This window comes from Penicillium manginii (assembly GCF_028828005.1).
Source record: "Penicillium manginii strain IBT 31320 chromosome Unknown utg000002l:1.0-5564898.0:1.0-5567710.0, whole genome shotgun sequence".
Taxonomy (NCBI): domain Eukaryota; kingdom Fungi; phylum Ascomycota; class Eurotiomycetes; order Eurotiales; family Aspergillaceae; genus Penicillium; species Penicillium manginii.
The window spans coordinates 1,704,052-1,729,897 of record NW_026643103.1 but is presented as its reverse complement, the minus strand read 5'-3'; the positions used below and the strand labels follow the sequence as shown (position 1 = coordinate 1,729,897).

Below are 25,846 nucleotides of genomic sequence, written 5' to 3'. Positions count from 1 at the left end.
TGAGGAATCCCCAAGAGAAGAAGAATCTGTTGTCATCATCTTATATGTGGCTTTGGTGCGTGATTACCTTTCAAGACTGGCTTGTCTTTAGTTGTATAACTCTTTCGTAGCGCAATTCTGCTTGCTCAAAGTATTGCTATTCACTTTCACGCTTAGCGTCACTGATTCGCTGTCAAATCCTCGCTGGGCTTGGCTTTCGCTGGTCTATGAGACACAATAGCTTGAGGTAATTCAAGTTTTAAGTACATCTAGTCGGCTTCGGCTGCTTTTTTTCCGTAACTTACTTACGCTATAATAGCGTAGCCATAATTATTCGTATTCCCGCTAGATCCTATATACCTAACTTAACTTATCACCAAACACGATCCTCCAAGCCGTCGACCTTAAGTAAAAGTCTAACAGCGAATATCTAGGTTAAATGAACCAAGATAAGCAAAGGTCTTAGGCCCAACTGTGAAAAGACTGAATTTTAGAGATCCCAGATGACTACCTCCAAGTTGGCTATATCACATGAAAGACAGACAAAAGGACTCAGCGCCGATCCAATGCAAATTGGCAGCGGAGGGAAATTCCATTCTCTCAAAATCCGGCTTGAAAGTTTTCCGCCGACATTTTAGTGGTCTTTCGGGGACTTTTCGGGGAACTCTTGGGGTGTTCTGGTTCCCTAGGGAGACACTTTATGATTTTATGGGTGTTGAACCTGTATTAGCCATTTTAATGAACTTGCTGACACCCAGAGTATTAGATTTGGTCTACCTGCTAAGAGATGGAATCATTTAACCACAGTGTACGTCTCCTGCATGACCAGGAGGAGGGGGGAAGGGGGGGGGCTGCTGTCTTGATTTCTTACGCTAAGAGTCTTGCTCATACCGCAGGCATCAACCATGAGAATCGCTCTATTGAGTTTATTCAGATATTATGTAATCTTCAAAAGTGTAAGGTAATAGTTTATCAGGGAAAAAACAAAGTAAAAGACGTCCTGAATCTATCGCACTGTCTCACCCCGAGAAGGCGCCCACTTAGCAAGCCATTCCCGCGTCTTCTCGAGATCACCGCCAGCCGCCTCGGCGCCGGCGACACACCATGCCAGATCATACGCCTTGTTATCCGCATCTCCACCGGCAGTTCCCTCAGCGTAAATCATATTCGCGAGATTACGGCGATGCTGACCCGTTTCATCGGTGCAGAAGTAGAATGGGGCCGTGTTGGTTACGTCCGGCTTGACGTTCAATGCATCGACGAGGGGACGGGTTACTTTCATGATCTCGGGCATGCTCATTGCGGGTGCAGGGTCTGAGTGTGCCTTCTGCTTCCCGTTCTTGCAGTACTCGTTCTGGCACCAGGGTTTTCCGCACCCGGTCATCATTTGCGAGAGATATCTGCGTTCGATGCGGCGGCGCAGGGCCTTGCCTTCTGGATCGTGCGTGTCGACGTATAGAGGTCCGAAGCAGATTTTGCAAAGACCGAGAGATTTGTTGTCTGTGTTTGATAGTGTGCGGCCGCAGTTTTGGTTGAGGCATATGCGTGGTGCGGGTCGGGAGAGTCGCTCTAGGTCGTGGTGGCGCAGGTGGGTGTTCATGTCGCGGAGTCGGATGATTTTGCCGCATAGATGGCATTCGGTGGTTCGTCCACCGTCGACTAGTTCATGAGGGGCGAGGCCGGAGACTAGAACTTCTGGGTCGAAGAAGTCTGGGTCTGAATCGCCTTTTTGCGGAACGATGAGATGGCAGAATTGGCATAGGATTAGTTTGCCGGGACACTCGTTGGTTCGGTGGAGGGCAAGGGCGGGCAGGCCTTCGAAGGTGGATGGGCAGTCTGGGCATGGGTAGGTGTTGTGGAATATGGAGTCGTGGCTGGCTTTGCTCGCGGTGTCGGTGCCGTGGGAGGAGTCGTGCGGACAGTGCCAATGGTTTTGCCATTCGGGGGATCGTTTTTGAAAAACGTTTTGGCATTGGGGACAGAAGATGTTATTGCGGAGACAGAAGTTCTCGTGGAGAACTAGGGTCCGTTGTGGAACCCACTGTCGGCAGTTCTGACACTGCACGTCGTCTGGCTCATGTTCGTCCTCCTCTGCCTCCGCCTCGACGCCATCTTCTGAATCATCGATCGATATCCGTAGGTTATATTTCACAGGAACTCGTTGTGAGGGCTCGTCATCCTCGGTATCTTGAATCTCAGCATAAGCAGAAATATACAGAGATTCCGCTCCCTCCAGCGCGACATTTGTAGGCCGAATCTTGAACTTTTTCACTCCATCTGCAGAAAAGTCTCCCCAGACATGCATATCTCTCCTCGGCCGACCTCGTTGGCGAGCACTCAGCGGAGCAGCAAATAGAGACACGGTAGGATCATCTGTCAAGAGCTCAATCCGAAGCGTTCCCTCATGCTTCTTCAGATCTCGCAGCTCATAGTCCACATACTCCCCTGGTAACACCTGGGCAGCCACATTCTCCCCAAGAGTAAGCACTCCACCAACCGAACTACCGGCCGTCGTACCAGGTGCCCGCGCAGCTCGCTCCAGTCTCTTTTGCAACGTCTCACGTGCCTGTTCTTCAGATAACGCGACGATATCAACTTCCAGATCTGTGTCAACGACGCAAATCCCATCTTCCCCTTCTGGGTAGACTTTGTCGAGGAGAAATCGAAAGGACTCGGTGCGCGAGGTCGGCACCGTGAGAAGCTCGCCAACCGTCAGCGTGGTAAAGTTATCCCGAAGATGTCTTTCCAGCAACGCTTTCCAGTCTTCGGGATCGTAGCCTGCTTCGAGTGGACGGAGACGAACGTATGTGCCTTTGGGTAATTGCTTCGCGTGCACCGTGACCCTTGGACCTTGGTCCGCGGGTGTAGATGTGGGTATCGTTGTTGGCGTTTGGTGTCCGGTTCCTTCTGATTCGTCGACATCCATCTCTATCATATTTCCATTCTCTTGGGGCTGGATTGTAGGAAATTCGTCATCGGAAATCTCGAGAGACTCGCGGAGTAGACTGCTGAGAGCGACCTCGTCCTCCGGTGCGGAGAACTCGCGGATCCCCGCATAAACGAATCGGCCATTTTGAGGATTCACGATGCGGAACGTCAGTGGGTGTGGAAGCTGCTGCTGACGCTGTTCAATCTGCTGGCGGGCGCGAGACTCGGCGGCGAAAGTGTGGGGGTTGAATGGATCGAAGGTATTTGTGTGTTGCGCGCGTGCGTTTGAGGAATTGGGAACGGCTTGGAGCGGGGCGGCGGCGAGGAGTTGTTCGAGGGCGGACTGCGGAAGGGTTATTTTATCGCCAGGGAGTCGAGGGGCTCGTTGGGGAGGTGCCACGGCCAGTTGGGCAGACCATGTTAAGGTGTTCTCGTTCTCCATGATGGAGGAAGAAGGGCGGAATGACGGGATTAAAAATGGAAAGCGGAGCGGAGCGGGGAGCTTATCAACTATCAACCACCCTTACCTTAAGGTAAGGTTAGGGTAACTTTAGGGAACTTCTAGAAGGCTCCACTATCGATTATCAATTCCACCGAGTACATTTACAGTACCCTAGGGTATTTACAGTCGGCACCGCCAATGATACTAATCAAAAGAGGCAAATTCATTTTCCACAGTAAATTTTATTGGACCAATACCTGGAGATGTGGAATCATTTCGGCCTGTCAAAGCGCTTCCATGCGGGACGTTTACCAATCAGAGTGAGCAGGAGATGTCTTCTCCCATAATCAAGTTTCAAACAAAACCCTACGATCTGACATACCATGAAAGTGGCTTGAGCTGAGCCGTAATTTTTCACTGTAGTATACTAGATGAGTGTTGCTGATTAGACCATTCTGAGTGCTAGTAGTTGGACTACCCCCAGCTGTAACCTGCTGAAATCATTTCAACCTGGGATATTGCCTTGGCTTCTAGGCAGGAATAATCAGATCCAGGTCAGACAACCATAAGATAGCTTTTTAGTGTCTTATTTCTCAAAATTATAGAAATCGGATTTTGGGTTCTAGAAGATCGCAGGTTCAAAGAAGTTGCTATAAGCAGCCCCAGGTCGGAGCGATAATATTCTGTCTTTTTGACCTAGGAGTGGTGGTAAGTTTCAAGTTTAACCCTCGAAGGCTACGAATAAGACGTTTGGGGCTCTTTGTGAAACCCACAACCACTTCGTGAGAACTTGAGACGCTATTACACATTGCGATTTCATTTTTGGCCAGGTGGCGCACTCATATGAGACCATTTGTGGTCTCGACCTCGGGACCCTGTTGGGGAGACACACGTCCACATTACCTGGCAACAATATGGAATTGATTCAAGCTACCTGGGTACCATATACTAATATAGAGTCTGTTTCTCAAAAAGAATAAATACGTTCAAATAGATCGGATGAGCTTCTGGTACAGAAACTTAAACAACGTGTATAATGATGCATAAATCCCCCACTGAACGAAAAAGCTGTCAGACTTGAAGATAAAATTTTTGATACAGAGGGTGATCGTAAAAGTTAGGCCGCTTATCACGAATACTTCGGCAGAACCTCTCCATGAAAGGCCCTGGGGCCTGGGAGTATGGGCTGAAGAGGGGAATTTGCCGTCGTCTTCGGTATTCATATTGCAAAGATGATAATTTGACCCAATCGATGCACTGAATTAAGTACCAGGGTGTTAATTAAGCTCAAGTTACTGGTCTTATTAAATGAAATCTTTATTGCTTACAGATATCCAACCGGTATTCCACTTGTCTTCTAGGCTCTGAGTGGTAGATAATGTATGGAATTTGGTTCAAAGATTATGGAATTCCATACGAGATCATATGACACTTCCAGTGCCAAAGAATATGGATGGTATGGGTTTGGATGGAACTTTGAGTCAGAACTGCCGAGTCAAAGGCTACTCTGGCGTTACTGGGGGCCGTTGCTGGGGGCCATGGCTGAGTTATATAGGCTGGGGTGGGTACCACCCGGGTCTGCCCAGGTGCAAGTTCAAGGGGCCAATTTGGTGGGTTAATGTTGCGCGACCCACCAGTGAATGTCGACCAGTGAATGTCAACCTGAGCTCTGCCCCATACATACAGAACGTTTGCCAATCAGAGTGAGCATGAGCTACCTTCTCCCATAATCAAGTTTCAAGAAAGACCTGCTCCAGACTCTCACCAGTAAGAGTGGATGAATCTTGAAAATCCCAGGACAAAAGCCGAGCCATAATTCTTAACTAATCAGTATAGATGCCCCACATAGGCAAGGCGATGACCCTCGGGGATTTTAGCTTTTCTCTCGTGTCAAGATTACTCATTAACATTTTCACGAGATGTCGCCGTTCCAAAAATCCTGGCTCGTATCAGGGAGATTGATGTCACAAAGAAGGAAATAGTGAAACACTCCTAAGGCAAACGATCCGACTGAAATGACAATATTACGAGCCAAGTGCAATGCGTTTACCACTGTGACCTCTTACATAATAATCTGGACAAATTTTTAAAATATTCAAGCATAATTATACAAACAGCGGGCTGTTAGGCATTTCATCAGGTCATCTATCCGTTTTTATGAGCGCAAATTGTCGTTGCGGAGAAAATCCCCACTCATAAGTTAATAATAGTCACTAGTTAGTAGTTAGTAGTAGATGCCAAGCATCGAAAATCCGTGCCTCTCTACCTCGATTCTATTTACTCTTCCATCCTCAACCCACCCATTGCGGAGATTACACCCGCGGGCTGCTCTCATGGACCCCTTCACACCTCTCCCCCCAGAACTCATCCAACAAATCCTCTCCCACATACCCGACTTCGTAGGCTTTGAAAGCCTCCTCTCAACTTCACCCTGGGTCCAAAATGTCTTCCGGTCGCACCCTCGTCACATAACCCTAAACCTCATACGCACCAATTCCATGACCACGCCAGAAATTCAAAACCTACTCTATAACATCGCTACGATACACACACCCTCAATCCACTGTGACGATATTGATATTTATATAAAGTTATGCCCAACCACTTCTACTTCCACTTCCACTTCCACGACCACAGAGGCCAAGGATTGGAGTCCTCTGAATCCATACCTGCCCGATAATATGAGCACCTCGCAAATCATGCGCATAATTCACATCGCGGCAAATATCCAGCGTCTGGCATGTGCATGTCTCAGCGAAATGCAGACGAATTTCATCGCGGCGGTGGAAATGTCTCGCGGGGTCGTGGCCGCTCAACGCGCCGCTGAACCAACTGTCTGGATCGAGGAGGTTTCGGTATACTGGGCTCTGTGGCATTTACAGCATTATAGTGCCATTCAGTACGCGGCTAAGTATCGCTGGAACTGGTCGGAGGAAAGACGTAGCGAGTTGCGCGATACGTATATGGAGAGGGGTGGGGATATTGGGCCTCAGATGAGGGAGTTTATATTGGCTGTTGCCGGTGTTTTGGGGGAGATGGGGTTGTTGTTGGATGGAAATGGAAAGCAGGGTCATAGGGTTGAGGAGAAGGATTTATACCCCGGTGACGACCAATTCGACCAGGTTGGATGGAATATACCAGCCGAAGAGCCCATTGCGATGCCGTTCTTTGCATCGCTGGAAGCGGAAATCCCGACACGTCTACAAGTGTTTGATTCCGAGCAGGGTGGTTATGTCTACGACTTTCCGATCTGGAGTCCCGCCGCCCTTCCAAACGACGATTGTCCGGCTGAGAGAGTTTGGAATCGAACTTCGTGTTGGAGGCTGAGGGGCCCGGTTTGCGGGACAATGATGCGCTCTTATACTTGGCAGTTCATGCGTAGGTGTCGTATAGATTGTCGGCAGGCCGGGCGGAATCTCAAATATGCGCCGCCCTGGAGGCGGGTTGGGGTCGCGGTTTGGAGTAAATGGCGCATGTACTCTGTTGGGCTGTGTGCGTCTGGGCTTCGTGGTATGGGGATGAGTATGGAGATAAGGACGCCGGATGGAGATGTTCTTGGGAAAAAGGAGCTTCAATATAATTTGGAGATGAGAGAGGTTGTTGGTAGATGGTTGGCGTTGATTGATAAGGCGCTGCCGGGTGTTTAGGAAATTTGGAGGGCAAATTTTTCTGTTCATGATATTCAAACTAGGGGGGATGGGAGAGAACTTCGAAGCACAATACATTGTTAGTGGGGGTTGGAGCGTGGGGGAGGTGGTTACAGTGGCGCCCTTTATTGCCTTCCCACATCGCGGAACAGACAGATACTCTTTCGAACCCTAATCATATGATGAGCTAGGCCTATTATGAATTTAGCATAAATTACCGGTTTTGAATATACATAGTAAAGATACCTGATTTTCTACCTATCTGTATGGATATAAGTCTCTGAAGGCCTGGACGACTAAAAGGCTTCATGCAAACCAAGCAAACTAGGCGACCATTGGCAATCCGTCAACTTCCCTCCTCCATCTTTCAGTTGCTCCACTGCAGGGTCTGGTGCTGCCCCGGTTTTTCATCTCGGGCCAAGTTGATATACAGGTATTCGCGATTATTACTAGCTCTTTTGGCCTAGAAAACAAAAAGTCTTCCAAATCTGGCGGGAATCTCTCGACGCAGTTGAAGTTAACGTATACTAAAAATGTCCTTCGGGTTTTCTGTTAGCGGCTTTTTGGCGGTCGGCTAGTTGACAGTCAACATACTTGCCAGCCTAAGTGGCGGCGTAAGGTCTGAATATCAAGACCTCATCCGGGAGCTCGAGTCACTTCACTATGCCCTCAAAGTCTTGATAAGTTATGAGCCAAGACGGGATCCTTATCCAGTCTCGATTTGATAAAGTATGTAGCTCTAAGCTGCCGCCGCCCACTGGAACAATTCCTCGGCAAAATCCTTCAAAGATATAATGTATCCCTCGATACGGGCAAAGAACGATACGTTTCCAATTAAAGGGGTAATAGATAAAGTACGACAGGCATTTGGACAGAGGGAAGAAGTATATAAACTATGGGGGTACATAAACTTTTATGTGTAGCAATTAACCTACTCCTGGCTGAGTGTAGTTTGGAGAACATAGATATCGTATCTGACAAGGTAAAGCAGGCTAGCAAGATATCTAAAGACGACTCGAAGATACTCGAGGGCTTCTACAATAAATCAGTGACAGCGGCTCTACTCAGCTTTTGATGGTACGAAAGGTGAATTCAATGACCAAAAAGGTTTTCCAGATGGTAAACGGGGAACTTAAAGCGTCTTGGAAATCTTTGAGTGATATGGTTACAAGAGTGTGGTAAGAAGCGTTTACTCCTATCATTCACTTTCGTCTGTCGCTGCGGCTAATCGGAGATATTGTGGACGGTGTTATGACCTCATGAACGTACTCTATTATGCTGGAAATAAAAGATTATTTGGCTCCGATAAACCCATGATAGACGCTCTTCCAATCACCTCTTGTGGTAGAGGACGCCCTCGGCCTTAAAATTCCCTGTCCCTTCTGAATACGATTTTGAACTTCTCAATGTTCTTATCAAACATCGCTTCCAAGAGGGCCCGGGATCTGGTAAGATTTCAGCAGATGACTACAAACTGTCCAAGACAAAAAAAATACGAAAACGGTCATTTCATCTGCTGAAAGATTGTTACCTGGGATAACTATCACCGTGGCTGTCATAGTTAAGCGCTCGAATACCACTGGTGAGGTTTACCGTACACCTTGATATAGGTCTGACTAGGTTATCCCGACGCCTGTTGATAATAAGTAATATATTAGTTCAAGAATAGTTGGTTCTTTCCAGAGGAAAGACATCGAAAGCGACAAAAGCAGAGTCAACAAAGCCTGAACTTTGATTATTTCCATAATGTGTTGCAATTTACACCACCTTTAAACCCCACCGGCAGCTACACACCCACGACGCAGAATGGCCCAAACATGGCACCTACTATTTGAGAATCTATTTACGATATGCTATTGAGCATATCACTGACCACATCCCAGATCGCCAATACCGCTGGGTACAGCCCACGTTCCGTTACTACTATCTGCAGCTAATGAGGTCATCTGATAGTGGGGCTGACGATAGCTCGTTACTCCTTTGGAGATCAGTCCCTTTCTCCGCCCAAGAACCCCAACATTGTGAATATGACATCTTGAACTATGACGTCTATATCGTTCGGCAACGCAAATTCGGGGTTACAGGTGGGGATCAATCAGGGGCCGATATATCTTTCGGGTTAGTTTCCATGGTCCTTAATTTTGATCTGGGTCAAGTTGACTAATAGCGGCTTCACCCTTTCGAAGACCGCCAGGAACTGCGCCCACAGCCTCTGTCGACCGTCCCGTTTCCTCACGACCCAGACTTTGTCAGTCGCGATGCACTCCTTGACCAAATCCACGAAAAAGCTGCGATCCTGGGATCCAGAATAGTTTTGGTTGGTCTCGGTGGCGTGGGGTGAGGCAACACCGGTTCTAGTCCAAGGGCGGTCCATTCAAGGCTTAACTATACAACAGAAAAACACGACTTGCCATCGAATACTGCCACCGAGTTCAACAGCAATCGGCCAACACCTGGGTCTTCTGGGTTCATGCGAGTAACGCGGCCCGCTGCGAGGAAAGTCTGCGCGACCTTGCCGACCGAGCCAAGATTCCTGGGCGCCAGGACCACAAGGGTAATATATTCCAACTCGTCGGGAACTGGCTGCAAGACGATAATATCGGGAAATGGATCCTCGTCCTGGATAATCTAGATAATGACGAGCTACTTCGTAATCCTCTACCGACTGGCACGGGGACTCAAGCAAACGCCCAGGGCTGTGCCTTTACACAACCGCCACTACGGTACCTTCTCAAAAGCTTGAATGGCTCCATAATCATAACAAGTCGGAACAAAAGAGTAGCGTTAGACATCGCCGGCCATGAGAAGAATCTTATCAATGTGCAACCAATGAACATGGAAGAAGCGCTAGTTCTACTTAGGAACAAACTAGGTATACATACGGAGAGTGCGGATATGATACAGCTAGTAGAGGAACTTGAGTTCATGCCACTCGCGATCGTCCAAGCTTCTAGCTACGTTATCCATCGTTCACCCCGTTTCTCAGTCTCACAATACCTAGGAAAAATTCGGAAGAGTGATCGTGAAGCGATCAAGCTTCTTAATTACGAGACAGGTCGCCTAGATCGAGACTGGGAGGCAAAGAACTCTATTATACTCACGTGGCAAATATCTTTCGACCATATCCGACAAATAAGACAGTCTGCGGCAGACTTACTCTCTCTGATGAGCTTTTTCGACCGACAGGGAATCCCCGAGACGCTTCTGCGAGCTTTCAAAATGGAAAGAATCAATAATAATTTGAGTTCTTCAGCAGGGCTTGCGAACGGCTCCAGTGAGGGGGATACGGATAGCTCGTCTGAATCCGACCTCTATTATGATTTTGAGGACGATATCGCAACTCTCAGAGACTATTCATTGATTTCTATTAACGAAGATGGCACTATATTCAATATGCATCGGCTAGTGCAACTAACTGCACGTGGATGGCTCACCACTCAAGGGCAACTGGAGCGCTGGAAGGAACATTTCATTAGCATACTATGCCAAGAGTTTCCTAGTGGTGAGTATGAAAACTGGGAAAGGTGTCTATCGCTCTTTCCACATGTTAAATCGGCTCTGTCGCAACGACCAGAATCCGAAGAGTCCCTTCGAAAATGGGCTACACTGCTTCATAACGGCGCATGGTATGCGGCCGAAAGCGGAAATATTACAGACGCAAGGGAAATGGCATTGAAATCAAGGAAACAGAGGGTGAAAATAAAGGGCGAAGAAGATGAAGAATCTCTTAGCAGCACCGCGATATTAGCGATGGCATACTTGGACGAAGGGCGGTGCGAGGAGGCCGAGAAACTCCAGGTGCGGGTGCTAGAAACTCGAAAGGTGAAGCTCGGCGAAGATCACCCTGACACGTTAGAGAGCATGAACAACCTGGCGTCAATACTTCATTACCAGAGCCGGTGGGAGGAAGCCGAGAAGCTCTTTGTACAGGTGGTAACAACTTTCAAGGCGAAACTAGGGGAGGACCATCCCTCTACGCTCACGAGCATGAGTAACCTGGCATCCACATATAGCAGCCAGGGCCGGTGGGGGGAGGCCGAGGAGCTTGGGGTACAGGTGGTGAAAGCGAGTCAGGCAAAGCTCGGGGAGGACCATCCTTCTACATTGACAAGCATGGACAACCTAGCGTCGACGTATTGCAAACAGGGCGGATTGGAGGATACGGAGAAGCTCTTTGTGCAGGTGATGGAAACTCGCAAGATAAAGCTCGGCCAGTACCATCCTGCCACACTAAACAGCATAGGCAATCTGGCGTCGACATTCTATTGCCAGAGCCGGTGGGAGGAGGCCGAGAAGCTCTTTGTACAGGTGGTAACAACTCTCAAGGCGAAACTAGGGGAGGACCATCCCTCTACACTGGCGAACTTGGATAACCTAGCGTCCACATATTGGAGCCAGGGCCGGTGGGAGGAGGCCGAGCAGCTCGAGATGCAGGTGACAGAGACTTACAAGACGAAGCTCGGTCAGGACCATCCAGACACACTGATGAGCATGGCCAATCTTGCTTTTACTTGGAAATCTTCCGGCAAAACTGCGGACGCCATAAATTTGCTAAAAGATTGCTTAGCCATACAGAAACGCACCATTGGACTGAATCATCCTCATACCGTGTCAAATTCCGAAACGCTGCTGAGATGGGAAGCTGAAGTGCTGAATATTGATGCATAACCTGTGAAATTAATTCTTCATTATCTAACAGACATCTATTTCTGAACATTTTGCTGCTGAAACTATTATCTAGATAAAATCATTTCCACTTCTGCAACAAACCGATAGCTTTCGATGGACGACTACAGAAGTACATGAAACCGAGTCGTAGCAGAATCACATCGAACCCAGTTTAGGTCGGCCCCTCTCAGGAAACTCGCTGTTAAAAGTCATTTATTTCATGATACCAGTATTTTACGTCCAATATCCTGTGGGCTTTGCAAGTACATTATTTCCCGATTTCTCGAAATCAGGGATTATTCTTGACGTAAAAGTATTAGGGCTAGGACATTTTAATAGAGGGTTCCCCCAAAAAGATTATTTGTTTTAAGCGTGGGAGCCAAACTTGAATCTGAGTACAATATCTTCGCCTGCCAGTATCCAGGGATACAGTGACTAACAAAAACAACTATCAGAACCACGACAGGAAACATGATCTTCCACCAAATACAAAGTAATACTAATTGAAAAGACACAACACGAACCAACCGAACTTTCACAATCTTTAATCGTGAAACGGGTATTTCGCAGACACGAAGCTCTTACGTACGACAGCCAATCAAATACTCCCTATTGTTATACCTAAATGCCGATTCTCTTAGTATACTGACCAAGCTTGAAAAATGTATTTTCCATAGCAAGCAAGGATTTTGACTCCGAATACCTCCCACGGTGCCGCAGAGGCCACTTAATAACCGATTCGAAGAACGTGGCATCAGTTGAACCTTTGAAAGTACGAGATAAAATGATGCCGTCTTTGGCATATACAGGCAAAATCTGGAAATGTTAGCCGCGATGAAATTCGACACTTAGCCCGGTGTCACGCCGAGTGATAACTAGCTAGTACGCATATATCCAATCCTTTTATCACATCCGAATTCGTCAACATACATAAGATAATATAACCGAAACTCAGATAGGTTGTGCAAGTAGAAATCTCGTATTTAAGGGTTCTGTTCCTTAGCTTTCTGCTCTGCTTTCCTTTTTGTCCAGTCAGCCCGTGAAAAAGCGCGTTTGATACTTTGTAACGATAGTAATATATTTAACCCACCTCATAGGAAGATAGCTATCTCTTCGACGTATAGGCCAGGCTTTCAGCGAGGTGGTCACAGAAGGAGTTAGGCATAATAGGGGGGGATACTTAGTTGTCTGCCGAGCAGGACTGTGGAAGATCTGGTACTACCGCAAGTTCTTGCGTATGTTTAGAGATAGAGCGCTCACTACAGTGCGCTACCTTCGCCATTTGTGATGTAGTGAGTCTGTCTTTGCTGCATATCATATGAATAAACATGTTACATTGCCAGGAATCGATGTTTCTTGGCGTTTTGTAAGTGGTTTGGGTGACTGCAGTTGCTAGGTTGGGAGGAGTAAGAGTAAATGACGCCAAAGTGGGTGTGGTTATTTTTAGTTATTTTTGGACATGTAACGGTACATGACTATACAGTTCTACCCGTTACTGTGCAAACCTGGAACAAAATTTCAGATACAAGATTAGCCATTTGTGGTTTATCATGTGACTAGAGTTTCAAACAGTGACTCTCTGTTTCCCGACATGGAAGGCAATAGCGGACGGCACTGTGTGAGTGCAAGATAGATGCACGGAGGGAAAAAGAAGGAAAGACAGCGCATAGGAAAGGAGGCTGGTCTTTGATTTCAAGCGATTTAGACGGTGACTACAGAATTCTATAGCATACTACTAGTACATGTACAGGGCTCGCTAACTTGAACTAAATCGGAAGTCTTTCAACTACTAGTAGCAGGTAAATGATCTATAAAAACATTTCTAAGCCCACCATTTACATTTTGAATAGATAGTATAAAAAAGTGGAGATTTTATAATAAACTCGCTTCGCTAAATCAAATCGAATCGAATCTACTTCCCAAGCATCGCACCGCACCGCACTAAAAGACCAAACCAATCAATGGAAGCTACGCATACGGTGTCGAGAACTGGTGTTACACCAGTCACACTATTCCTCGTCAGTATGAGATCATTTTCCTGCCCGGTACAGGGAAGAAACATACCATCGTGGCTGAGCAGCCCTCGTTATGCTCGATGCAGTAGTCACCCCGGCAGCTTTGGCAGGTGTGTTGGCAGTCCCGCTTGCATGATGCACACTGAGACAGGACGTCAGCCGAGTCAAATCCAAACGGCCGGGGATGATGTAGTTTAGTTTAAGAGAGTACTCACGGTAGGTCCACATTCCCAGCAATCTTTGCTAACACCCCGTTGTAATCTCTGTGAAACGAAAGGTATCAGTGCACTGCGATCTCGCTTAAACGGGAAGTAGAGTTGATACATACATGCGTCGAACTTGAACCTGGCTGCCTTACCGCCGTCTGATGCGGCGACAAATTCGCCCTAACGTGCTGCGGATTCTCAAGACAGTTCTCGCAGAACCACTTGTTGCACCGGTGACACCAGCGATCCGTAAGACAATCCGCACACCGCGCGATGAGCACAGGGTGTTTGCCCGGAATGCGTAGCTCAGGACTCTTGGCGAAGGGGATACTGGACTGGTGCATTGGGACTGGGCCCAGAAGCGGGAAGTGGGTGTCTGGACTTTGGCCCCAGATTGCTGGGCCTTCGGGGGAACTGTGGCAACCGTTGCAGCCGCGTGGGCCTAGTGCAACGGTCGCTACTGCGGGGCCGAGCATGGGTGCTTCTGGTGCGGGTGCGGGTGCGAGTGCGGGTGCGGGTGGAGTTGGGGTTGGCGGAGTGTTTTGAGCTTCGTTTTCTGTTGTGTAGTTGTTGGGGTTGTGGCGAGAGCCTCGGCAGAGGACTGCGTCGAAGGCGATTATACCTTCGCATTTCTGGATCGTTGTTGCCCAGCCTTCTTCTATGCTGTGCTTGAACAGTCGGCCGGTTGGTGCGTACCATTCGTTCTGCTGGTGTTTTAGGATTGGGGAGTCTTCTTCTTCGGCTTCGGAGGAATTGTTTGATGATGACTCGCTGGGACTTTGAGAGTTTCCCACGCGGTCACTCCACCAGTCTCTGTATCTGCGTCTGCGGACGACAGGGCGCGGGGCTGTGTGTCTGGGGGAGAAATGGTAGATTCCTTTGACTCGGGGTGTGCCCTCTGGACGGGTGGGGCGAACGGCGTATTGGATAGTTTGCATCAGCTTGCGTTCGTTGAGATTGCGGCATTCGCGGATCGATAGGATGTTGACGTTAAATCGGTCGTTCAGGATGATTTCTGCGACTAGATCGGCTGGCACGGAGAGACCGTCCAAGACGAGCGTGCGCACGTCTTGTAGTAGAGATCTTCTCTCTAGACTGGTGAAGATGCGTCGTAATGGCCTTGAGTAGAATTCATCTTCGGTCTGAGTGTCATTTTCATGTTTTGTAGCGTCTCGAAGCTGTGCGCCTTTGCAGCGGGTCAGATCGAGGTGGCGGAAGAGGTATGGTGTATGTGTGATCATATTATGGAGAAGGCGCGAGGATGAAGCCAATGCCATCATAGATGGGACGGAAAGGTATGGAGCCATGTGGTCGAGAATCAGGCTGTTGGTTAACATCTCCTCGAGTGGTGCTTGGCGCGGTGGTGCGGGTGCTGGTTGCGCAATAGGCGCTGGCGTTGGGATAATTTCCATGGGAGTCAGCTCGCGCACCATGGGCTCGAAGCCCAATTCCTTCGGGGTCAGACGTCGTGCGCCGTAGAAGTCGGGGGCTCGACCGATGAGGTTCTGGCGATAGGCCTCCATTGCGCCAACGGAGACATCATCGCCGATGCGAAAAAGTGGCGCATGGGGTTGGATCTCCTGGAGAGCGGCGCGAGCTTTGACGAGCTCAGACTCGAGGAGGTGGATGGTAGACTGGAGTACAGCAGACATGGCGTCGGGACTCGGGTCAATGGTGGAGATGAGAGAAACCCAGAGGTCGTTGGACATGGAGGACAAGTTTTATATATACTCCGTATATGGAAGTGGGTGGGGAAAAGTGATGGATCAACTTAATCAAAGAAAGGGAACCATGGGTGGGGAGTAGAACAAAAGAACAAAGCTCCGGTGGAGTATGGAGTACGGAAATTCAAAGCCGGGGTGGAGAGAGGATGGATGGAACAGATTGGATGAAAGAATTGAGTAAAAAGAGTCGGTCTGGGAGTACAGAGAAGAGGGTACTCTATCACGCAAGGAGTAGTAAGTACTTCTGGGCAGAGTACTGGTAAACTCTGGGATGTTAAACTGGGGATATAAGTATAAGTATACTATACTAGGATATGCCCATATGTCTATAGGACAAGCAGAACAGTCTTATCAACAGTACTTATACTCGTCCTTCTCTCTTCCGCAAGGGGTATCCCGTAGCCCGGACTATGCTCACAGGTACGGCACAATGGACAGGATCACTATCCCAGAGTGTCCATCAGGACTAATTTAATCGTGTAACTCCATGACAAGCCCCACTGATCCGCCGGTCACGCGGTCGAATACTCCACTTTCTTCTGGCGCCGTGGCGAGATGCACGCTATCGTGGTCCAATAGCCTGATACTGTCTATCCTACATAGGGCAGGTTGTTCTAGGGTCTTGGACGATCCGGGAAAAATCAGAATAGGCTGATCTTTGCCCCTCGAGTACAACTCCGTAAGATACTCTCTTGGCATCGAGGCTGATGAATTTCAATAGCCGCTACTGCTACCGCTACCGCTACTCACCATCCTCATGCCAATGCTGCCAAGCCAAATAGCTGACGCTGGGGAGATCCTGCCAAGAGGGCAATCATGGTATGTTGAGTAGATCAGGGGGGGGGATCCCTGCTATGCCCATTTGGAAAGGGGGGGGCAGTGCCGTTGAGAAGCACCTCATCCGTACTCCGTACTGTGTACTCCGTCCGGCTGGGGGAATTTGGCAAGTCTGACGATTGGTACTCCAGCCATGGGAGGACGTTGGGCTGGCCACTAGTCTAAGGTTGGCTCTCGGTGAGTCGCATCACCCCACGCTCCCGGGCGATTCGATGTCGGGGTAGTCTCCGATGGAACACGGAGTACAGTATACAGAACTTTTTTTGGTAGGTTTATCGGCTAGAAGGATTGATCTATTTTATCCATACCCACTTTGGCCAATCCTTAAATGCAATGCGGTCATCTCGATCCACTATGGAAGAGTCTCCATCCGTCCCGGAAGAACGAACTCCGAGGTGTGTACGGAGTAGACTACTGGTATACTGGACACTGAATACCTCGATTGGAACTAGTGATACATGGTCGTCGATCTCTCGCTCTACTCTACTTCCACAGTTTCGACACGGCCACCTCCTTGTCATCATGCTTATTGAGAATCTTGGCCGTCGCCAGGTCAAAGTCCTCCTGTGTAACGTGCACCCGGCGCTCACGCAGCGCGTACATACCGGCCTCCGTGCAGACACCCTTCAACTCGGCTCCCGAACACCCGTTCATCTTCTCCGCAATCTTGGTAAGGTTGATTCCGCGTGTCAGGTTCATCGATCGGGAGTGGATTCGTAGAATATCGGCACGAGCCTCGACCCTGCAGATCATTATTAGCATTGCTCTGGACTTCCAGTGTATAGCGTAATTATAAAGGATGGGAAGGGAAACCCACGAAGGAGGAGGAAATTCAATCTTGCGATCAATACGCCCTGGTCGCAGAAGCGCCGGGTCCAGGATATCCAGTCGGTTAGTCGCCATAATAATCTTGATGTTCTTCGTCGGCTCAAATCCATCCAGCTGGTTCAGCAACTCCAGCATCGTCCGTTGCACCTCCGAATCACCGCCACCGGCAGAATCTATCCGGCTAGACCCAATGCTATCAATCTCGTCCATGAAGATGATACTAGGCGCGTGCTCACGGGCCATGACGAACAACTCTCGCACCATGCGACTACCCTCACCAATGTATTTCTGCACCAGCTCTGAACCACTCACTCGGATGAAGCGGCAGTCGGTGTGATGGGCCACAGCTCGTGCGAGCAGTGTCTTACCCGTACCTGGGGGACCGTAAAGTAGGACACCCTTGGGCTGTGCGATTCCCAGGGACTCGAAGAGCTCTGGGTGCTTGAGACCGAGCTCGATCACCTCCTTGATTTCCTTGATCTGTTGGTCCAGACCTCCGATCATGTCGTATGTACTGTCGGGTACCTTCTCCACCATCATCAGTGAGACGAGCGGGTCGACGGAGGATGGAAGCATCTTCTCCAGTTTGTACGAGTCGGAGAGGAGGGCGACTCGCTTGCCCACGGTGAGCTTGGCGATGTCGACGCCATCGGCGATATCCACCACTGTATTCAAGCGCGTTAGAAGGTTCCGTGGTCTAGCTAGATCTCCGGAGATATCGATTGGAGTCATTTCGATTGGAGCATACCGTATTTTCCCTCTCGGGTGCACCTTGACCAGCACCTTCTTCGTGCTCATCACCTTGACGACTTCGCCGACATAAGAGCCAGGTTGCTGGAGCAGGCCGAGCTCTTCCCTCAGCAGACGGACGCGGGAGTTGTAGTCATTGCGCTGAGCCTCTAATCTTCGGAGAACGGCTTGGCCCTGGATGATCTCGAGCTTCATGCCCTCGATCTTGTTGCGGTAGTAGTTGTCCAACGCCATGGCGAATGGAGGGATGGACGGGGGACCAAAGGGAATTCAAAGGCGATCGTCTCGGTCTAAGGGTGTCTAGGTGATCCCTTTATAATGCCGGACGGGTGTATGGGAGGAGGAGGGCGGAACGATGGAAGATGGACGATGGGAGTGAGGATGGGGAGTGAGAATGGCGATGAGGATGACGATGTTGACCTACGGACAGCTCTGGTGTTCCCGCAGCTTCGAGCTGTGAGCGGAGCACATGACTTTATGGCCTTGTGAATGAGGCTGAAACAAGGCTAGTGTGAGGCCACCAATTTAGTGCAAACATGTAAACGCGGAGCTGACCCTGCCCCACCCTAAGGTGTTACATAAGTAAGCTGCTGAGTCAGTCAGGCATCCGCCAAGATGATTGGCACTGGTTCCACGGTTGCAGACGGCCGCGTGGAGAGCTTCCTGATGACCCTGCGCACTGCAGCAACTTTCCTATCTCAGATGACCAGTTGATAACTGGGTGATTTTGTTTGAAGCTGCCCCGTCATGTATTCGGCTTGATTTTGCCTTTTTTTCTTATCATTCTCGATCTTCGTAATCGTTTCGGCATTTCCTGTTTCTATTCGGCTTCGCGCTGATCACCCTTCCAAATGGCAGATAAGAGAGACAAAGACACCGACAACTCAGAGGCGTTGTCAGCGTCGGCATCATCACATCCTGCAGGAACACCAGCAAGTGACTATGTTTCCGCCTCATCGGTACCTCCAGTGAGGCCTGCGGCATCAACCCGGAGAACATACGGTGAGTTTGCTTTTTTTTACGTCCCTTGTGTAACGCGAGAAACGTCCGTCGGTGCTGATAGCTGCGGAAATAGGGACCCTGGATGCATATACGATCGAGTCAACGTCTGAAAATCGCCTCGACGAATCCCTGGATGATTTATCAAGCCGCCCATTCGTCTCCCCGTCTCCAGCCCCCGATCGGCCTAGAAAACCCTCCGTCACCAGACGAATGTCTTCCAAACGTCAAGTTCCCCATAAGGGCCAGGAGTTCTCGACCGACGACGATGTTCAGGAAGTCGAGGAAGACATCGCCTCCTACCAGGCCTCTACCACGCAGCCTTCCCCGAGACTTCGTCCCTTGCGTGCGCAGAGCTCCACTCTGAGACGACGCCCGAGTGCCCGACCCAGTCCACTGACGCGAGCCGAGTCCGATAATCTTGAAGGAAATGACGCCAGCTTGCCGGCGCCTGGTCTCGAGGCATCGATCGAAATCCCCTCGTTGCGAGAGTCGGATGGGGAGGAGGAGGAAATGAGTGCTGACGAGCCGCTTGATACGGAGGATGACGATGACGACGATGAAGATGATGTGGATGACGCGAGTGACGCTGAGAGCTTCACGCTCAAGGACCGACAACAAGCCATTAACGAAACTCACCCTTTCGGCATTAGGATATGGAAACCGGCCCTGTATAAAAAGAGCCGCTCGGTGGAGAAGACCGCCGAAGGTGATATCCACTCATCTCCAGGTGGGCGGGTCAGCCCTATGCTCTTCTTGACCAACATCCTCTGGTCCCTGGTTTTTGGTTGGTGGCTTGCGCTGGTCGCTCTATTGGCTGCAATCGCATGTTTCGTCTTCGCATATTCCTCCAGCGCTGTGGCCTATGGGAGAGTATTTTCGGGTCTCTCCCGATATCTGTTCTACCCATTCGGCTCCTTCGTTCTGCTCGAGACTGATGAGGTTTACGCGGAGGAGGATGAAGGTGAAGGACGCAGTATCAGCGAGTATGAGCAGTGGCAGAATGGTGATTTGGAACATGGTCGGCTTTTCTTTGGCCCGCACAGGGATAGGTCCCTCGTTGGTCGACGTCGAAATAGTATTGATTCTGCCAGTGAGAATGACAGTCTTCTGGGTCGAACGCAACGAGGAGGAGAACGTCAGGATTCCTCACAGTTTCCACAGTCCAAGCGCCGCCTTTTCGGTCGTGGAGAGTGGACTATTGGCCGAGTTGTCTTTTTCGTCTTCTTCTATTTCCTAGTGGGGCCATTAATGCTGATGGTTTCGCTCGTTTGCTGGCTGCTTGTCTTCCCGATTCCGATGGGTCGGGTGACAACCATCCTTGCGAGCCATCTCCGGCGACACCCTCTCGCCTTGTCATTTCACTCTGATACCTCATATGCTAGACTCAGCTCGGGGTCTTCTTCGCCTTCCATCCTCCTCTGCACATACCGAGCCGCCGGATCGAGATACTGGAAATATACGATTGATGGTACGAACATTTTTTTCATCAACTTGCTTGGCATCGTCGTCTTTGTGATTGCCGACTACTTCCTGCTCGATAAATTCCTGGGCTTGCAGTCCTGGCTGACCCACCCCGGTCTGATCTTCACTCTGGCTCTTTTCTCCGTTATTCCACTCGCATATTTCATTGGGCAAGCCGTGGCCTCGATTTCGGCCCAGTCATCAATGGGCCTGGGTGCTGCAATCAACGCATTTTTCTCGACGATTGTAGAGGTTTATCTCTATTGCGTTGCTCTGACCGAGGGCAAAGCTCAGCTGGTTGAGGGCAGCATTATCGGCAGCATCTTCGCCGGTATCTTGTTTTTGCCTGGCCTCTCAATGTGTTTCGGCGCTATCAAGCGCAAAACGCAACGATTCAATGTGAAATCCGCCGGTGTGACCTCGACAATGCTCCTATTTGCTGTTATTGCTGCCTTTGGGCCCACCCTTTTCTACCAGGTTTATGGCAGTGTAAGTATCATTTGCCTTCCTTGCTGAGCAGCTAGCTAATTTGTATAATGTCATATAGCACGAACTGAACTGCCACGCATGCGAGCAGCCCGGGGTTGATAGGGACTGTCGCCAGTGCTATTTCTCCCAAACTGCTGCGGTCCACGACTCATTTTTCGAACAGGCGGTCCAGCCTTATGCATGGTTCGCTGCCATTCTCCTCTTTTTATCATACATCATCGGCCTTTGGTTTACCCTTCGGACCCATGCCGCCTTGATCTGGGCTACAGAACTGGAGGAAAAGAAGGCTGCTCAGGCCGCTCAGGCCGCCCACGCTGCCCACGCTGCCCAATCTGCCCCAGAATCTTTCTCCTATGAGCCAAGACATCTGCTGTTCTCTAGCGGTGCTCCCGAGGCCTCTGGTGCCGCTACTGGCAACAAGGACTCTATTCGGGAGTCTCAGCTGTATAAGCGTATCGTAGGCCAATCACTCAAGCACTATGGTCTAGATGACGGCAATGCTTCCGTCAACTGGGAACAAAACGACAGTAGCTGTTCTACCTCCACCGATCCCAAGGGAAACACGCCCCATTTGGTCCCTCCTCGAACAGCCGGTGCTGATGATTGCCCTGTGCCCAAGGCCATTCGGGGTCTTACTGGTGAAGACAATGAGCGTCTTGTGCGTCAGGTCACCGATGTTGCGGCAACTGCTGCGGCAATGGCTGCTCGCGACGCGACTAAGAGTCGTAAGCCTGCAGGTCAACAAACTGCCGGACGCCAAGCTGGTCGGGCAATGGCAGATCATGTGAAGCCTCCTGGTGACGAGCCAGATGCTTCTGGTATTGTTGTCGATCCCGCCGCCCATGCCGCGACTGGGGGAGGTCATGATGCGCCGAATTGGAGCAAGTCTAAGAGTGCGATTATCCTGATGGGAGCCACGATTCTCTATGCCATTATTGCTGAGATCCTTGTCAACACGGTTGATGTGGTCCTGGAGAATGTGGATATTGATGAAAAGTTCCTCGGCATCACTCTTTTCGCTTTGGTGCCTAACACGACTGAATTCTTGGTATGTAGCATGCTTTTGACCGGCTGTGACCCTGCGAACTCTTTTGATATACTGACCTTTCCCTTCTAGAACGCTATATCCTTCGCAATGAACGGTAACATCGCCCTATCCATGGAAATCGGCTCTGCATACGCATTGCAGGTCTGCCTGCTTCAGGTTCCCGCCCTCGTCCTCTTCAGCGCCATCTATACCCAATCAATTGATCCCGCCGAACTCGCTCGACACTCATTCAAGTGCGTACCAATCAACCAACCCACATTTCGAACCCTTACTAACTTAACTATCCACAGCCTCATCTTCCCGCAATGGGACATGATAACCGTAATCCTCTGCGTCTTCCTCCTATCCTACGTCTACGGCGAAGGAAAAAGTAACTACTTCAAAGGCTCCATCCTGGTCCTCACCTATCTCGTCGTTATCAGCGGCTTCTACATGTCTGGTTACAGTAACCTGGATAACATGGGCATTGACCGATTCGATACCCTTGCTCTGGGAACAAGCCAGTCGCAAAAGTTTTATACTATTGGACGCACGCGTGCTGGGGTGGCTTATTAGGCGGCTGTGGTGGTTGAGAGAAATGTTGTTCTGTGTAATGGACTGGGGAGATTTTAATTGTGGTCTTGTTGATAGTTTGCTTGCATAGCGGATTTAAATGCATATGATATGACTTCTCCTACGATGCTTAATCTGTGGTTGTCACTGGTACTAGTAGATATAAAGAATCACCGAGACCATGACTGTATAGTATTTTATGTTGGAAGTGCAGAGATGTGGGCAGGGCGAGGCTTCGTAGATCATCTACTTAGCTACCTACGTAGCATCCACTTAGAGTCCTAGGGCGAGGATAAAGAACAGCAGAGCTCTATATATGCTACTCTTTCGATCAGTAATGTTTCCTTCCATCTCTCTTCTACACTATAGTGCCGGCCGTCATGGCCTTCCATGTCGGGAAACATCGAGACATAAGTTCATCCGCTAGTCACATGACACATAATACTGATACGACTAACTCTGTGTTAAGACTATTTCCTGGCCCGTATGGTAATAATTCAAAACGTAAGAAATGTGATAAGCTGTATAGTTACGTAGCATTACATATTCCAAATGACCAGCCATCATGCTGCCGTCGAAGGCACTCCTTAAACCTAGAGCCTGCCAACACCGAATCCCTTTCAAAACGCCAAGAAACATTCATCCCTGATAGCTTAGTAGTTAGCGTTCTCGTCCTTGAATCTAGCGCCTTATTCATCTGCAGGCAGCTACTTTTAAAGCCTCCGTTTTCCCAAAACACTGAACTCAATGACCGTTAAGCAAGAATGACGGCAGAGCTATGCTCGCGTGAGCGACTCAGTGATCTAGAATGGTCTTAAGAGACTACGAAGGTCTCAATAGGCTTAGTGGAATTGGATAAGGAAGAAGGCATTTGGTTTATTCAATAAGAAAGAAGACTGGTGTTTACAATATTTACTGGCTTTGTATTGATTGTATGAGTTATTGTTCTTGCTTGTGTGTGTTATTTAGTGTGGGGGAGAAGGTCCTATATGTATATCGAGTATTATAGCTACACCTAGCTTTCATTATTATAACCACTCTTTTTATTATAGGTAAGCTTAGGCGATATACGGGCGCCATAAGCGGGGTATCGGTGAGCGTAGGTGCTAACTTAGGTACTAGAAACCGAGTACGGGCGCCGTCTGTCGGTTGTTATAGCCGGAGTTTCGGCATGCTTTGTTATAGGTAAGCTTGGGCATCAATATAGGTGCCATGAGCCGAATACGGGTGCCACCTTAGGCGTAAGCATAGGCGCCATAAGCCGAATACGGGTGCCACCTGCTGGTTATTATAGCCGGAGTTTCGGCATGCTTGATAGGGTTTTATAGTATTATGCAATATTGATAGATCTCAAAACGCTGGCTATAATGACCATTGGAGTAACAATGCCGCCAGGTTTGCACTTATATCGCAACTTCCAAGGTTTCCAGCCAGAAGCTATATAATAAGTGTTGTGCGTCCATTCAAATTTTTTTAGAAATCAAGTCTTGCCAGTGGGAGATCTTCCAATTACCAACTTTCCCCATACATATAAGTCAACAGGCATCATGTCAGACTTGGCCAGTACTGGACAAGTATTTCAAGCATGTAAGGAGCTTGTGTTCTCAATGTCAGCGAATGATTGCTAAACAATTAGTGGCGATTGGCGTCTCAACACGGGAGAAGGATGCCGATGGAAAAATTTCGCACACTCTTGAAATAGTCACTTCAGGCATTTCTCCGTTCAAAACATACTCAAACAAAGGCGCCATCACCCTACAAAGCATAGCTTTGTATGCAGGCAGCTTGGGTCCTTTTACTGTCAGTCATCTAAGCTCGTTGTTCGATGCGCTCCAAACCTATCTAATACACTTCCAAGCTCGATATAAGCTTCGACATAGACACCTACGACGTTAACGGCAGTATCACAGTTTTCGGACATTCTATTCTTGGAGTCGCGCTCAACGCAAAGACCTTGGATGATCTCAAATACAATATCGGAATAGCCAAGGGCGATTTGTTCTTCTATATCGAGAATGACAATGAGCTGTGGGTACATCTGAAATGTGACCCAGTCGTTGGCAGAACTTACAAGAAGAATTCGAAACTCCTGCAGTTCTGAGAGCACATACTTGATTTACTTTTATTTCAAAATGATATTACGCAAGGATGGAATAGCTTGCAAAAAGCATGTTCTGAACTGTATTGAAATAAGAGTACGATTTGATCCCTGTTGGTCAAACAGATATATCAAGGTTACTAAATGTGATGATAACTTATAATGAAGCTCAGCAATGATAGTGGATGCGAATGAAATTTTCTGCCCCGAGGAAAGGGGTTTGTAGTCCGAGGCTTTGTGTTCCGAGTGGGTTGCAGTCTAGACCCATTTTGTTCGGTAAAATTTCCTCTAATGATCAACATCACATCTTGATGATAATCCGAGTGATGCCAACCATAATATGACTTTGTAAGTTACATAGAAAATTCGAGCGTTCACTTACTAACACAATGGCTGTTAACTTTCGAAGTTCACGGCTCTAGATTTAATGGGACTAGTTGTTTGGAAATGACACAATGGTGATTCACGAGTCTCAAATTAGCTACTGAAGCATACTTGGGTCAATAAGAATGGATATATAGGGGGGGGATAACACTGGCTTGTTAGTGAAACAGCTCTGGTCGTAAAAGACAACAAAACGCTTGGAACACAACAATATCTTACGAAAGAGAGCATGGAATATCCGCGATTTTACCTATCACACTCCCTAGCCTTCTCGTGACAGGCATTATTTTCTCAGGCGGCCATGTTCATGTCCTTGCAAGCAGCTGCATGGTTCCTCCATGTGGCAGTATGAAGAACAACAGTCCTTGGCCATTGTGGCTGTCGGAGGTTAAGAGCGGAAGATTAAGCCCTTGCAGCGGTAAGTCAAGTTATGGCTACAGGATTATGAAAATTTTTATTTTTTGATTCTTCTCTCTCTAGTGTGGAACAATGAGGGTGGCAATGATGCGATAGTAAATGGCATCACGCCCTGCTCTGTGGTTATGGTGGCTCCTGGCCAAACAAAGGGAGGCTGTTTCAATGACCGAACTGATGTGGACGGGTGAGTCAATTTGCGTCTAGACCAATATTGCACACATTTACTATAATATGAAGCAAAGCCACAGACGGCTAACAATCAAATTGCCTAATTAGGTTCACATTTGACAGCACCTACACTGTTAACTGGAGATGGCTGTTTTCCATTCACTGTTTCCACCCACTTAGAGAAGACTCGATTCGAACATATC

At 48.8% G+C, this 25,846-nt stretch overlaps 7 protein-coding genes across 7 annotated transcripts; 4 read left to right on the top strand and 3 right to left on the bottom strand.

Annotated features, from left to right (window-relative positions):
• Positions 1 to 985: 985 nt before the first annotated feature.
• Positions 986 to 3,349, bottom strand: N7533_001896 (putative ubiquitin fusion degradation protein (Ufd1); the record flags this gene model as incomplete). Its single annotated transcript, XM_057098546.1, has 1 exon — positions 986 to 3,349. One exon carries the CDS (start codon positions 3,347 to 3,349, stop codon positions 986 to 988), a length of 2,364 nt encoding a protein of 787 aa, XP_056963682.1.
• A 2,333-nt stretch (positions 3,350 to 5,682) lies between these two features.
• N7533_001895 (uncharacterized protein) lies at positions 5,683 to 6,996 on the top strand (the record flags this gene model as incomplete). The annotated part of the gene is made up of 1 exon (XM_057098545.1): positions 5,683 to 6,996. The coding sequence occupies one exon, from the start codon at positions 5,683 to 5,685 to the stop codon at positions 6,994 to 6,996; it is 1,314 nt and encodes a 437-aa protein (XP_056963681.1).
• Positions 6,997 to 13,959: 6,963 nt separating this feature from the next.
• Positions 13,960 to 15,594, bottom strand: N7533_001894 (uncharacterized protein; the record flags this gene model as incomplete). The annotated part of the gene is made up of 1 exon (XM_057098544.1): positions 13,960 to 15,594. The coding sequence occupies one exon, from the start codon at positions 15,592 to 15,594 to the stop codon at positions 13,960 to 13,962; it is 1,635 nt and encodes a 544-aa protein (XP_056963680.1).
• Positions 15,595 to 16,929: 1,335 nt separating this feature from the next.
• On the bottom strand, positions 16,930 to 18,258 carry N7533_001893 (proteasome regulatory particle base subunit RPT6; the record flags this gene model as incomplete). Its single annotated transcript, XM_057098543.1, has 2 exons — positions 16,930 to 17,188; positions 17,264 to 18,258. 2 exons carry the CDS (start codon positions 18,256 to 18,258, stop codon positions 16,930 to 16,932), a joined length of 1,254 nt encoding a protein of 417 aa, XP_056963679.1.
• A 617-nt stretch (positions 18,259 to 18,875) lies between these two features.
• On the top strand, positions 18,876 to 22,579 carry N7533_001892 (calcium/hydrogen antiporter; the record flags this gene model as incomplete). The annotated part of the gene is made up of 5 exons (XM_057098542.1): positions 18,876 to 19,026; positions 19,100 to 20,976; positions 21,035 to 22,024; positions 22,094 to 22,257; positions 22,315 to 22,579. The coding sequence occupies 5 exons, from the start codon at positions 18,876 to 18,878 to the stop codon at positions 22,577 to 22,579; spliced, it is 3,447 nt and encodes a 1,148-aa protein (XP_056963678.1).
• Positions 22,580 to 24,123: 1,544 nt separating this feature from the next.
• Positions 24,124 to 24,677, top strand: N7533_001891 (uncharacterized protein; the record flags this gene model as incomplete). The annotated part of the gene is made up of 3 exons (XM_057098541.1): positions 24,124 to 24,163; positions 24,213 to 24,376; positions 24,435 to 24,677. 3 exons carry the CDS (start codon positions 24,124 to 24,126, stop codon positions 24,675 to 24,677), a joined length of 447 nt encoding a protein of 148 aa, XP_056963677.1.
• Positions 24,678 to 25,406: 729 nt separating this feature from the next.
• N7533_001890 (uncharacterized protein) lies at positions 25,407 to 25,663 on the top strand (the record flags this gene model as incomplete). The annotated part of the gene is made up of 2 exons (XM_057098540.1): positions 25,407 to 25,476; positions 25,539 to 25,663. The coding sequence occupies 2 exons, from the start codon at positions 25,407 to 25,409 to the stop codon at positions 25,661 to 25,663; spliced, it is 195 nt and encodes a 64-aa protein (XP_056963676.1).
• Between the last annotated feature and the right edge of the window lie 183 nt (positions 25,664 to 25,846).